The following is a 10,873-nucleotide window of genomic DNA, read 5'->3' as shown; positions in this document are numbered from 1 at the left end:
TGGGCCTGAGGTGGCCAGAGTGAGGCGGGGCTGGGGAGGGGGACTGGAGAGGGGCCCTGGCCTGAGCTGGGGCAGACAGAGCAGTTGGACGCCAACAGCCTTGTGCTCATGGCTCAGAAATGTCCCAGGCCTGCCAAGAAACTGCTGCCTCTGTCCCCCCACCAGCCCCAGCCAGGCTCCCACATCAGGAGCTCTGAAACTGTCCCCTCAGCCTTCTGCTCCCCCAGAGCAGGCCTCCCATCCCCAGAAGCCAGGCATATGACACCCCCACTCTCCCTCAGCCCTCCCCCTCAATGGCTGATGAAACACAGGCCAGGGAAGGAGGGGAAAGAATAAACAGACATCTGCAGGGGGGCCCATCAGGAAGTAGGGGGCAGGCTGCGGCGGGCTGGGGCTGCCTGGGGGTGCCAGGGGGCCCACAGGTCTAGCAGGGTGGGTGGCAGATGGCGGATAGCGGACGGAGTGGGATCCAGGGAACAGCTGGAGCCAGCAGGGAGTTAACGTCTGCAGTACTTTGCCCGACAGGACTAATGAGACACAGGTGGTCCCCTGGCTCCAGCCCCACCTCCCAGCCCCCTGATAGTGTAAACTGATGCTGGTTGTCTGGGGTGGGGAGAGGGGGGTTCTGCAGCTACGGGAAGGGGGGCGGGGCTGGGGCGGCTGGCGGGGGCCCAGCGCATAACTCTGGGCGGTTGCAGTCTGGGGCCGCAGACACCCAGCCACTCTGAGCAGAACTGACAGCATGAAGGTACGGGGCCCAGGGTTGGGGGACTCATAGCATGGGGGAACTGAGCCCACTCCAGAGGCCCCTGGCCACAGAGGGCACTATGAAGGCACAAGGAGTTCTCTTGAAACTCGTAAGCTATGAGGGTACACAGCGTCCCAGAGAGTGGGGTTACTTGGCGGGCGGGGTGGGGGGGGCAGGGAAGAGGGGCCAAACGGCAGGAGAGGGATTCAGGCAAGGGCAGTATGTGCATGCATGGTGGGGGCAAATGCAAAGAGAACAGGGGATCTCTGGAGCTGGGAAGGGGCTGTGCTGACCCTGTCTGCCCATCGCCAGGCACTCCTGGCCCTGCCGCTGCTGCTGCTTCTCTCCACGCCCCCGTGTGCCCCCCAGGTCTCCGGGATCCGAGGAGATGGTAAGCAGCCCCACACTCACAGACGCGGCCTGGCCCACAGGTTGGGCAAGAAGAGGCTGGACTGTCAGAACAGACTGTCAGGGCCGAGCCCCAGCTCTGCAGGACTCAGGTTCCTCCTTTACAAAATGGGGCAGATGGATGACATAAGCATTGCTCATCTCCCTTGAAGAAATCTTCCATGACTCCTTGTGTCAAAGTCCCCAGCCCCAGGGACTGAGGCAAACCTTGGGGTGCTGAGGTGTCAGTGATGCCATAGTCCCACTCTCCTCACTGTCCCCATGTCCCTACCCCCAGCTCTGGAGAGGTTTTGCCTTCAGCAACCCCTGGACTGTGACGACATCTATGCCCAGGGCTACCAGTCAGACGGCGTGTACCTCATCTACCCCTCGGGCCCCAGTGTGCCTGTGCCCGTCTTCTGTGACATGACCACCGAGGGCGGGAAGTGGACGGTGAGTGGGAGGAGGGAACAGAGGCCAGAGCTGGTTCTAATCCCAGCCCTGTGACCCTGGGCTTCACATATGCGAACCTCAGTTTCTTCATCTTTAAAATGGGGATAATGATACCCACAGCACAGCTTCTGAGCAGCTGCCAACGCTTAATTCTCAGTGCCTGAGGTAGGTGTGTGTTTGTTTTGAGGCGGAGCCTCACTCTGTCATCCAGGCTTGAGTGCAGTGGCTCCATCTCAGCTCACTGCTGGAACCTCCACCTCCCAGGTTCAAAAGATTCTCCTGCCTCAGGCTCCCGAGTAGCTGGGATTACAGGCATGTGCCACCATGCCCAGCTAATTTTTTTATTTTTAGTAGAGATGAGGTTTCACCATGTTGGCCAAGCTGGCCTTGAACTCCTGACCTCAGGTGATCCGCCCGCCTCAGCCTCCCAAAGTGCTGAGATAACAGGCGTGAGCCACCGCGCCCAGCTGAGGTAGGTTAATGCACATAAGCCTCACAATAATCCTGGGAAGTAGTGAGGAACTAAAGCCCAGAGAGGTGAAGTAACTTGCCCAGATCCCACAGCTAGGCACTCGAACTCTAGAACGCCTCCCTCTTAGCCTCTTTCCTGCCTCTATACGAAACTAGGTATGAAGAGCCCAGGTGGGTGCTGGCAACTGCTCCACAGGGGGCCTGGTGCCAATGTGGACGTTGTTTTAGCAACCCCACTCCCACCACCCTCCCCACCCCCAACTCAGTCCTTTAACAAACTGGCCACAGCATCACAGGGTCCATGCTTGAGGTGGGCAGGGCAGGACCAGAACCTTGCCCATTGGACCCTTGATGATCCAGTCTCATCTTCTCTGCTCCAGGTTTTCCAGAAGAGATTCAATGGCTCAGTGAGTTTCTTCCGCGGCTGGAATGACTACAAGCTGGGCTTCGGCCGTGCTGATGGAGAGTACTGGCTGGGTAAGGCAGGGACCAGGTGGGCTGAGGGGCTGCCCCAGGGCCAGGTCCTTGTTGACCAGCTGCCCCTCCTCCCCAGGGCTGCAGAACATGCACCTCCTGACACTGAAGCAGAAGTATGAGCTGCGAGTGGACTTGGAGGACTTTGAGAACAACACGGCCTATGCCAAGTACGCTGACTTCTCCATCTCCCCGAACGCGGTCAGCGCAGAGGAGGATGGCTACACCCTCTTTGTGGCAGGCTTTGAGGATGGCGGGGCAGGTATAACCCGCTGTTAGCTTTGGGAGGGGCTGTGAGGGGAAAGAAGGCAGGGCTGGCCCTGCCCAGTCAGCCCCAACCTCCTTCAGGCCCCTCCTTCAACCCTTCTGGATCTGGAAGGGCCACAGCTGGCTCCAAACCAGCTCAAACCAGCTTGGGCCTCAGCCCTGGGAAGCAGCCATCCTGGCCCTGCTCCAGGCAACTCTGTGGTGGAGCAGCTGTTTCTCTTCATTGCAGAAGCACATCAACCCAACATCTGGCTCAGGGAGGGTGCCCCCATCCCGCCAGGCTGCCACGTGATATCTCTCACAGTCGTCATTGTCACCCTCTCCCGGCCAGCTCGGGGCTCAGTTCCCTGCCTCAGCAGCCCCAACCCTTCTCTCCTCTGCCAGGTGACTCCCTGTCCTACCACAGTGGCCAGAAGTTCTCTACCTTCGACCGGGACCAGGACCTCTTTGTGCAGAACTGCGCAGCTCTCTCCTCAGGAGCCTTCTGGTTCCGCAGCTGCCACTTTGCCAACCTCAATGGCTTCTACCTAGGTGGCTCCCACCTCTCTTATGCCAATGGCATCAACTGGGCCCAGTGGAAGGGCTTCTACTACTCCCTCAAACGCACTGAGATGAAAATCCGCCGGGCCTGAGGGGCTGGCCCCCTCAGGCACCTTTCCTCCCCTGGACACCCATGGTCTCCATGAGTGCTCCCTCTGCTGCCCCTGATGCATGCTTCTGCTGATTCCCGAGCACCAACTCCTTACTAGGGGGCCTTGTGGCTCTCAGCCATGCCTCATCCCTGTCACACACCCAGGGCATCCATTCCTAAGCCAGACCCGGCTCCCCTACACCTGAAGTTACACTGCCAGCAGTTCCCCAGGCCTCTTCCGAGAGGCACATGGTTCTAGCCTGGACCTGGCTGGGCTCCATGAGAATGAGTTGCCTCCACCCTGTCCCAACAGCTGACAGCCAGGAGCCACTCTCCCAGCTGCAGGCCTTTGTGGTCCATCTTGTCCTGCTTCCTCACTGTGGACCCCTGTCTGGGCCACCCTAGTGTGCTAAGCTGAGCAGTGCAGTGTGAACAGGGCCCACGGTGTATTCTAGGCCACAGCCCAGCACTCCTCTGGCTGCTCTCAAACCATGTCCCATCTTCAGCATCCCTCCCACCAACTTACTCCCCCGTGGTGAGTACCGTGGAACCCCAGCCCACCTCACTATCATACTCAGCTTCCCCGATGGCCCATCCCAGCCCCTGAAGCTCTATGCCAAGAACACAGCTACCGCACACCACCCTGAAACAGCCACAGCCAAGGTAGGCATGCATATGAGGTCTTCCCCCTACCCTCTGGGTGTTGAGAGGTTTAGCCACATGAGGGAGCAGAGGACAATCTCTGCAGGGCTGGGAGTGGGTAGGGACTGAAGGTCTCAATAAACCTTCAGAACCTGAATGAACTGGCTTCATACACACAAACATATTTGCTTATCCCCCAAATGTAGGCACCTGGCTCCTCCTTGCTCCCCTGCTGATGGTGTCCTACCCCGAACTCCAAAAATTACACCTGGAGTCAGGTGCAGAAGGGAACCTTGTATTTCACAGGCCTCATTTTGATGGCAAAAAGACAGTGTAATAATAACATAATAATAATAAAAATATAATACTGAAAAGGATTGTTCAGGGGGAGTTGGGGTCTCCCGATCCTGCCATGGCTCGGTGGTGGCTCAGGTGGCTGCTTAAGGCTGAAAGGTGGGTCTGAGATGAACCTGCAGAATAATCCAAGCCGAGCCTCACCTGCTGGGTCCAGGGCTAAAGCCTTTGAGAATGCTCCCATGGATCCTGGAACTAGGTCTACTGTGGCAGCAAGGCACAGGCTGTGGGCCTCAGGGGTCCTGGAGGTCAGGCAGGTCAGCCAGCAGCATTGGGGAGTCCATCTGGATCTCACGCTGCAGGGACTCAATATCGGCAGGGTTCATGCCATGGCCTTCGAGCCAGTCAGCAAGCAGGGAGGCTGAGAGAGAGGCTGAATCTGCCTGGCTGCAGGGGAAGGAAAGGGAGGGGTGCTATTAGCCTAGGCTGGACCCTCACCCATCCCACAGGTGCATGTCTCCTGCACCAGGAACCTCTCCCCACAGTCCCAGTCTAGGAGCTCAGTCCAGCCACCTTACCCATCCTGTGGCCCATCAGCCACGCCCATGTCGAAAGACTGGTTTAAGAATTCCTCCAGGTCAAAGCCAACACCGTAGCCAGCCCCACTGCCCTTTGGTGTGCCTGAGAACACAGGGGGCAGGGGGTCCTCCACCTGCAGGGAATGACAGGTTACAATGCAGACAGACTGAGGTCTGTAGGCCACCCTGTCCCAATGCTGCTGACTACTCCGCCTGGATATCTGGGAGTGCTAACACCAGTCTCGGCAGTCAGTGAGTGCTGGCTGGCCCCATCTCTGGGCTAGGCACTTTGCAGGCCATATTTAACTTGTCTCCTAACAACCTCTTCATTGCCATTATGCTCCTTCTGTGAGCAAGGGGACACGTTCAGAGATAAAGCCCCATCTGCTGCTCAGTTTTTGTGGAACACTGACCACTTTCTGAACCCATTTTCCTTTGGCCCAGACCCAGGTGTCCCCATGGCCTGGGCCTCCCTCTCACCTGTGACTTAGATAGCTGTTGGGTCACAAGGTTGACATCAGGTGACTCTGACATGGAAGACTGAGGGGCTCCCCCGGCGTCTGGGGGTGGCAGGCCAGGTGGGAAGTAAGGCAAAATCCCTGGGGTGCTGGAGCCAGGCAGCCCAGGGGGTGGCACAAGTGACTGGGCAGCCAGGAGGCTGGTGGAGGTGGCAATCTGGGGTGGCACGGGGACAGGGATGGGCCCAGGAGGGCCAGTGGGGTGGGGTGCAGGGCCAAGGGGTGGGCAGGCAGGCTGGGGTACAGGGCCAGAGGTAGAGCCCGCAGGTTGTGGTTGCGGGCCAGTGGGCTGGGCTACAGGGCCAGGAAGAGGACTGGTAGGTTGGACTGGGGTTGGGGTTGGCGTTGGCGCTGGGGCAGGGGCCGGCACAGAGGTGGGGGCTGGGGCTGCGGGCCGGGCCATTCGAGTCCAGCGTTCCAACAGGCTTCTGTCATTGTCACTGAGCACTAGTCCAGCCAAGGGGTCAGTGGAGGGGCCCCCAGAGGCCCCAGCCCCCCGTTCCTTTCGCTCCCGCTCCTGCCGCCGTTTCTCCCGCTCCTTGGCTCGTTCTTGCCGCCTCCGCCGCTTCTCCTCCCGCTCCCGCTGGCGCTCCTGGGCTGTCACCGGCTTCCGAGGCTCAGGAGCCTCCAGGGGTGCACTGGGGCCATCTGCGGGGAAGTTGAGCAGGGGAGAAGGTAAAAGCCTGAAGCCTTGTCCAAGTCCAAGTCTCCCCTCTGCCCACCCGACCTGCCCACAAGGCACCTCTGAGCCGGCTCCTCAAAGACTTGAGCAGGGCAGCTTTAAGGGCAGCCTTAGTATTGTCTGAGATGGCACCCTCTTTCTTTGGTGGGGCAGGCTCACTGACTGGTGGAGGTGGCTGCAGGGTCAGATCAATGGTGTCAGGTGCAGGGCCGGGGCACGGTGGCGGGGCTGGTGGTGGAGACTCCATGGCACAGTCCCCACTGGGAGCCCAGGGACTGGGCATTTCAACATCTGGACAGCCAGGCTCACTAGCCACAGGCTGTAGAGAAGGCTGGAAGCGGATCTGTTGGCGGATGCCCTCACGCCTTGCATGGAAGTCCTCAATTTCAGCCACAATGGCCTCCTTAATGCGCTCCCGAGTGAGGGCTTCGCGGTCAAAGGCAAAGTCAAAGGGCGGGGCACAGTCAGGCTCATCATCAGGATCATGGTACTTGGCCAGGAAAGGGTGGCGAAGGGCAGCAGCTGCTGAGATGCGGGCGCTGGGCTCAAAACGCAGCATGCGACCCAGCAGTGATAGGGCCTGGCGGTCGGCACCTGGGTACACTGTCTCCCAGGGCACAGGCTGGCGTGGTGGCAAGCTCTGGATATAGGCCCGCACCCTCTCAGCCCCCACAGCCTGAATCACGGCTGGTGATGGGGTACCCAGCACCATCATGATGAGCTGTAGCTGGTGTACATAGTTTTTGCCTGGGAAGAGCTGGCGCCGGGCCAGCATCTCACCAAAGATGCAGCCCACAGACCAGAGGTCAATAGCCTGTGTATACTCATGCAAAGAGAGCATGAGCTCGGGCGCACGGTACCAGCGCGTGGCCACATACTCAGTCATGAAGTACTGATGTTCAGCGGGCGAGGTGCACAGGCCACGAGCCATACCAAAGTCACCAATCTTGAGCTCACAGTTCTCATTCACCAATAGGTTGGAGGGCTTGAGGTCACGGTGGATGACCTGAGCCGAGTGCATGTACTTCAGGCCCCGCAGCAGTTGGTACAGGAAGTAGCGCACGTGTTCCAGTGTGAGGGGCTGTGAGGAGTGGATAATCTGGTGCAGGTCGCTTTCCATCAGGTCCAGGACCACGTAGCTGGAAGGGGAAGGAAGGAGAGAAGCATGGGTTGGCCTGATCACACTCCAGGGACAAGCCCCATCCTCACCACACCCTTCCGATTCCAGACAGGTAACAGCCTTACCCTGGGACCCCGTAGGGGCTGACGGCATGGTATGGAAGAAGAGCATCACGTTTTAGATTCTCTACGACTTTTCCATGAACTTGGTTAAATCACTTTTGTCTCCAGACCTAGTTTCCCCATCAGATAAAAGATGGGGTTGGACTACACCAGGGCTGGCCAATAGGTTTCCTTTTGGGGCTATCTCCATTGTTTGGTAGTGGCAGCTTGAAGAACTATGATGAAAATTGACCAGGCTTGTCCACTGTCTGTAGGAAAGTGTTCTGTGATTGATTAGTGAAGTCTGCTATGGGAATAGGAGGGTGTGGTCATAGTAGGAATGTCCTACATTTGACATCCCATATACTAAGATTCTATAAAACTGTAAAATCATCTGTACACTTCTTGAGGAATAACAGTTGTCCCTGGCAAAACTCTAAAGAACTGGTCCTAGAACTGCGGGAATTTTCCCAGCCTGCTTCAGATTAGATTCAGCTGCCTTTCCAGAACTTCGGCAACATGGTTGCAGCCTTCAGAAAAGTCCCAAGTCTGGCTCCCTCTCCCATCCCGCTTCTTACACAGATTTGAATTCGCCATAGGGCACGGTGGGCCTCAGGATGTCCTTGATGGCGATGATGTTGTCGTGTTTAAAGTGCTTGAGGATCTTCAACTCCCTGAGGGTCCGCTTGGCATTGGTCACCACATCGAAAGCATTAGGGATCTTCTTGATGGCCACCTGCTGGCCTGAGGAGCAGGGAACAGGGACATACCAGAGGATACCTTGGAGAAACTGCAGAGTCGACTCAGCCCCTATCAACACCTCCCTTCTAGGATGCAAATGACAACAGCTACCAAGTATTGGGTACCTACTATGTGCCAAGCCCTGTGCTAAGCATGTTACCTACATTATTAAATGTTACCTTCACAACTCCCCTACGGGGCAGGTCCCAATAGGTCAACGTTAAAGAGAAGGAAATATGGCTTAGTAACTTGTTGGAGGTTGCACGGATGCCCAGTGGTGTAGTTCTGCCTCTTATGCCTACACCCTCTCCATCTCAGACCTCACCCATCCCACCACCAGTTCCTTATGCCAGTGTCTGGCTCCAGAACACATTTCTCTCTTAGACACGAAGGACTGGCTCTCCATTCTGGTCTAACTGGGACTATGATTTTCCTAAGGAGGAAGTAGGCAGGCAGGATGGCAAAACCACCAGGCCGGAGTTTCAGAGAACCGAGCCTCCCCGGAGCCTGGCAGGCAGAAGGCCCTGGTCAGTGTGTGTTGACTGGAGCCAGAACTCGCACCCCGCTTTCCTTCCCGGCTGTCTGGGACAGGCCGGTTTCCCACTCCCTGCGACGCTGCCACATCTGGGAGGCGACGGCTCAGGAAGCTCACCGGTGAGGCGGCGGCGGGCGGAGGACACCACTCCATAGGCCCCGTTGCCTATGGTCTCGATGATCTCGTACTCGTCGCCCACGTCAAAGGTCACATCGAAGGAGCGGGCTTTAAGCAGGGCCAGGTTCTTGGCCGCTACAGAGGCAGCGGTGTGGGCGGGTTCGGCCTTCACGGGCCCGGGGGGCTCCGCAGAGCCGTCCTCGCCGTCTTCCTCCTTCAGAGGCTCGGCCATGGTGTCTGTGTGGAGACTCGGGTGAGGAGAGGACCACCTACCGTGGGCCTCAGTGTCCCCTCTGCGGGCTGGGGAGCAGGACCAGGGAACTTCCCAGTTTCCTAAACCGACAAGGGCAGAAGCGCGCGGCTGGTTCGTGGCAGACTCGCTACCCCAGGGGTCCGGGCCCAGAGCCGGGGGCCCGCCAGGGTCGGGGGAGGGGTAGGCGAGGCGCGGGCCAGGAAGAAAGGGAGGGGCGGGGCACCTGGGTTTCCTCAGGGCCGCACTCACCCCCGCGCCTCCTCAAGGCTTTCAGAGGTACCGAGGCTCGCCGGCCTCCCGTCCCCACCGCGGGGGTCTCCGAGGGTGGCTCACTTACTTGTTCAAAGGCCGCAGCCACCACCTCAGCGTCTTGAGCTGCCCTGTCCGTCCCCCTCCGCCCCGCCTCCCAAGGCCACGCTCCCTCCAGCTCCTGGCCAATCGCTGAGCTACTGCTGCGGAGGGTCCTGCCCCTTCTACCTACTGCGTCCAATCCTAGCCCACCGGCCGAGAAAGCCACGCCTGGCGCGCGCCGCTGTCCAGCTCGCCGGCGGGAGCCGCCCAAAGGGTGCCCGGCACTTCGCAGGGGTGTGCTCCCCGCCCTGCACCGCCTTCAAACGCATGCGCACTGGCAGTCGGGCGCCCAGTGAATGGAAGGCAACGCCCCTGCACGTAGCGCGCGCGTCCCCATGAAGCTCTCAACCTCATCCGGCCAATCACAGCTAGTCCCGTGAGCTCGGGGAACTGCCCGGCCTGAGATGCCCAGGACTGGGACTGTTACCTTGGCTCCTGGCTCCCGAAGTCCCCTTCCGCCCAGGGAATTGTGTCCGCCATTTTCTTGGTCCCAGGAGCTCTGGGAATGTGTCATCCCCGGTAGAGGGTGCCCGTCACGGCCAACCACAGAGATCCCGGTCCTCCGGGATTCTAGAGCGTCCGGCCGAACCCTCCACTGACTTCCGGTGGCTGAGCCTCTCCGCAGCTTCCGGCCAAGTTGGACTGCCCCTCGCAGTTTCCTGGCTTCCAGGTATCTTCCCTCCGCTCGTTTGTCTGTCCCGCGATTCCCGTGCTTTGGGCTGCAGCGGAGTTAACCGAGGCGGCCGCCCAACCTCTGCCCCTCTGCGGAGCCCGCAGGTGGGCGGAGCCCTCGCTGCAACCGAGCTGTCCCGACCCACCCCAAAATCCGATAGTTGATTCGTTCATTCATGTAGCAAATGTTTATGGAGCACCGCCCCTCTAAGGCTCAGTGCCGGGAGGCGAAGGTGGACGTGGTGGATACTGTGAGCTGGAAGGAAAGGTTTTCTAAAGGGAGCTCGAGGTAGGGCCGAAAAGAAGTGAAGAATTTTGGTTTCACTCCTAGGCGGCTTCTAGAAAAAAGCAATACGTATGCATATTCGTACCTACCTCCCCTTTCGTGTACAAAATGTAGCATATTATGCTCTTTTCCTGAAGATCATTCCATATCAATAACTGGAGGGGTCCCTCACTTTTAAACAACTTTTAATAACATACCATAAAACTCATCCTTTTATAGTATACAATTCAGTGTTTTTTGGTATATTCACAGTTGAGCAGCCATCATCACTACCTAATTTTAGGTAGAGTGGTTTATGGAACATTTTCATCGCCCCTAAAAGAAACCTATGTGAACCAAGTATCTGAGACAAGTCTCAAGTCAATTTAGAAAGTTTATTTTGCCAATGTTAAGGACATGGTGGTGACAGCCTCAGGAGGTCCTACAACATGTGCCCAAGATGGTCGGGGCACAGTCAGCCTTTATACATTTCAGGAAGACATAATACATAAGTCAATACATGCAAGATTGACATTGATTTGATGTGCTTATTGGCCATTTGTCTCCTTTGGG

At 58.0% G+C, this 10,873-nt stretch overlaps 2 protein-coding genes across 16 annotated transcripts; one reads left to right on the top strand and one right to left on the bottom strand.

Annotated features, from left to right (window-relative positions):
• The first annotated feature begins 584 nt into the window (after window positions 1–584).
• On the top strand, window positions 585–4,447 carry MFAP4 (microfibril associated protein 4). Of its 2 annotated transcripts, none has more exons than XM_016932247.3 (6): window positions 585–748; window positions 1,061–1,139; window positions 1,434–1,588; window positions 2,440–2,536; window positions 2,613–2,795; window positions 3,185–4,447. In XM_016932247.3, the coding sequence occupies exons 1-6, from the start codon at window positions 743–745 to the stop codon at window positions 3,430–3,432; spliced, it is 768 nt and encodes a 255-aa protein (XP_016787736.1). In that variant the 5' UTR covers window positions 585–742; the 3' UTR covers window positions 3,433–4,447. The 2 variants fall into 2 exon arrangements, with proteins under 2 accessions (XP_016787736.1, XP_016787735.1); XM_016932246.3 differs by having other exon boundaries at window positions 708–857.
• MAPK7 (mitogen-activated protein kinase 7) lies at window positions 4,348–10,342 on the bottom strand. 14 transcript variants are annotated; one of them, XM_016932239.4, is made up of 8 exons: window positions 9,791–10,342; window positions 8,760–8,996; window positions 7,945–8,110; window positions 7,391–7,408; window positions 6,206–7,284; window positions 5,426–6,111; window positions 4,946–5,079; window positions 4,348–4,814 (listed from the first exon to the last, which is right to left on the bottom strand). In XM_016932239.4, the coding sequence occupies exons 2-8, from the start codon at window positions 8,989–8,991 to the stop codon at window positions 4,661–4,663; spliced, it is 2,469 nt and encodes an 822-aa protein (XP_016787728.1). In that variant the 5' UTR covers window positions 8,992–8,996; window positions 9,791–10,342; the 3' UTR covers window positions 4,348–4,660. The 14 variants fall into 14 exon arrangements, with proteins under 14 accessions (XP_016787728.1, XP_063654977.1, XP_016787726.1 ...); XM_063798907.1 differs by lacking the exon at window positions 9,791–10,342 and adding an exon at window positions 9,494–9,663; XM_016932237.4 differs by lacking the exon at window positions 9,791–10,342 and adding an exon at window positions 9,350–9,496.
• Between the last annotated feature and the right edge of the window lie 531 nt (window positions 10,343–10,873).

This window comes from Pan troglodytes, chromosome 19 (genome assembly GCF_028858775.2).
Source record: "Pan troglodytes isolate AG18354 chromosome 19, NHGRI_mPanTro3-v2.0_pri, whole genome shotgun sequence".
Lineage (NCBI taxonomy): Eukaryota > Metazoa > Chordata > Mammalia > Primates > Hominidae > Pan > Pan troglodytes.
Note: the sequence above shows the minus strand (reverse complement) of the source record. Positions and strands in the feature narration are given on the sequence as shown.

Excerpts from the sequence above, each read along its gene's own strand:
- MAPK7 (XM_063798907.1), bottom strand. The coding sequence starts at position 9,632 with ATGCGTTTGAAGGCGGTGCAGGGCGGGGAGCACACCCCTGCGAAGTGC. Across the intron at positions 8,111-8,759 it reads CGCCCGCCGCCGCCTCACCG|GCCAGCAGGTGGCCATCAAG; the intron begins GTGAGCTTCCTG and ends CCTGCTCCTCAG. Across the intron at positions 6,112-6,205 it reads TTTGAGGAGCCGGCTCAGAG|ATGGCCCCAGTGCACCCCTG; the intron begins GTGCCTTGTGGG and ends ACTTCCCCGCAG.
- MFAP4 (XM_016932246.3), top strand. The coding sequence starts at position 780 with ATGGGGGAACTGAGCCCACTCCAGAGGCCCCTGGCCACAGAGGGCACT. Across the intron at positions 2,537-2,612 it reads TGATGGAGAGTACTGGCTGG|GGCTGCAGAACATGCACCTC; the intron begins GTAAGGCAGGGA and ends CCTCCTCCCCAG. Across the intron at positions 2,796-3,184 it reads CTTTGAGGATGGCGGGGCAG|GTGACTCCCTGTCCTACCAC; the intron begins GTATAACCCGCT and ends CTCCTCTGCCAG.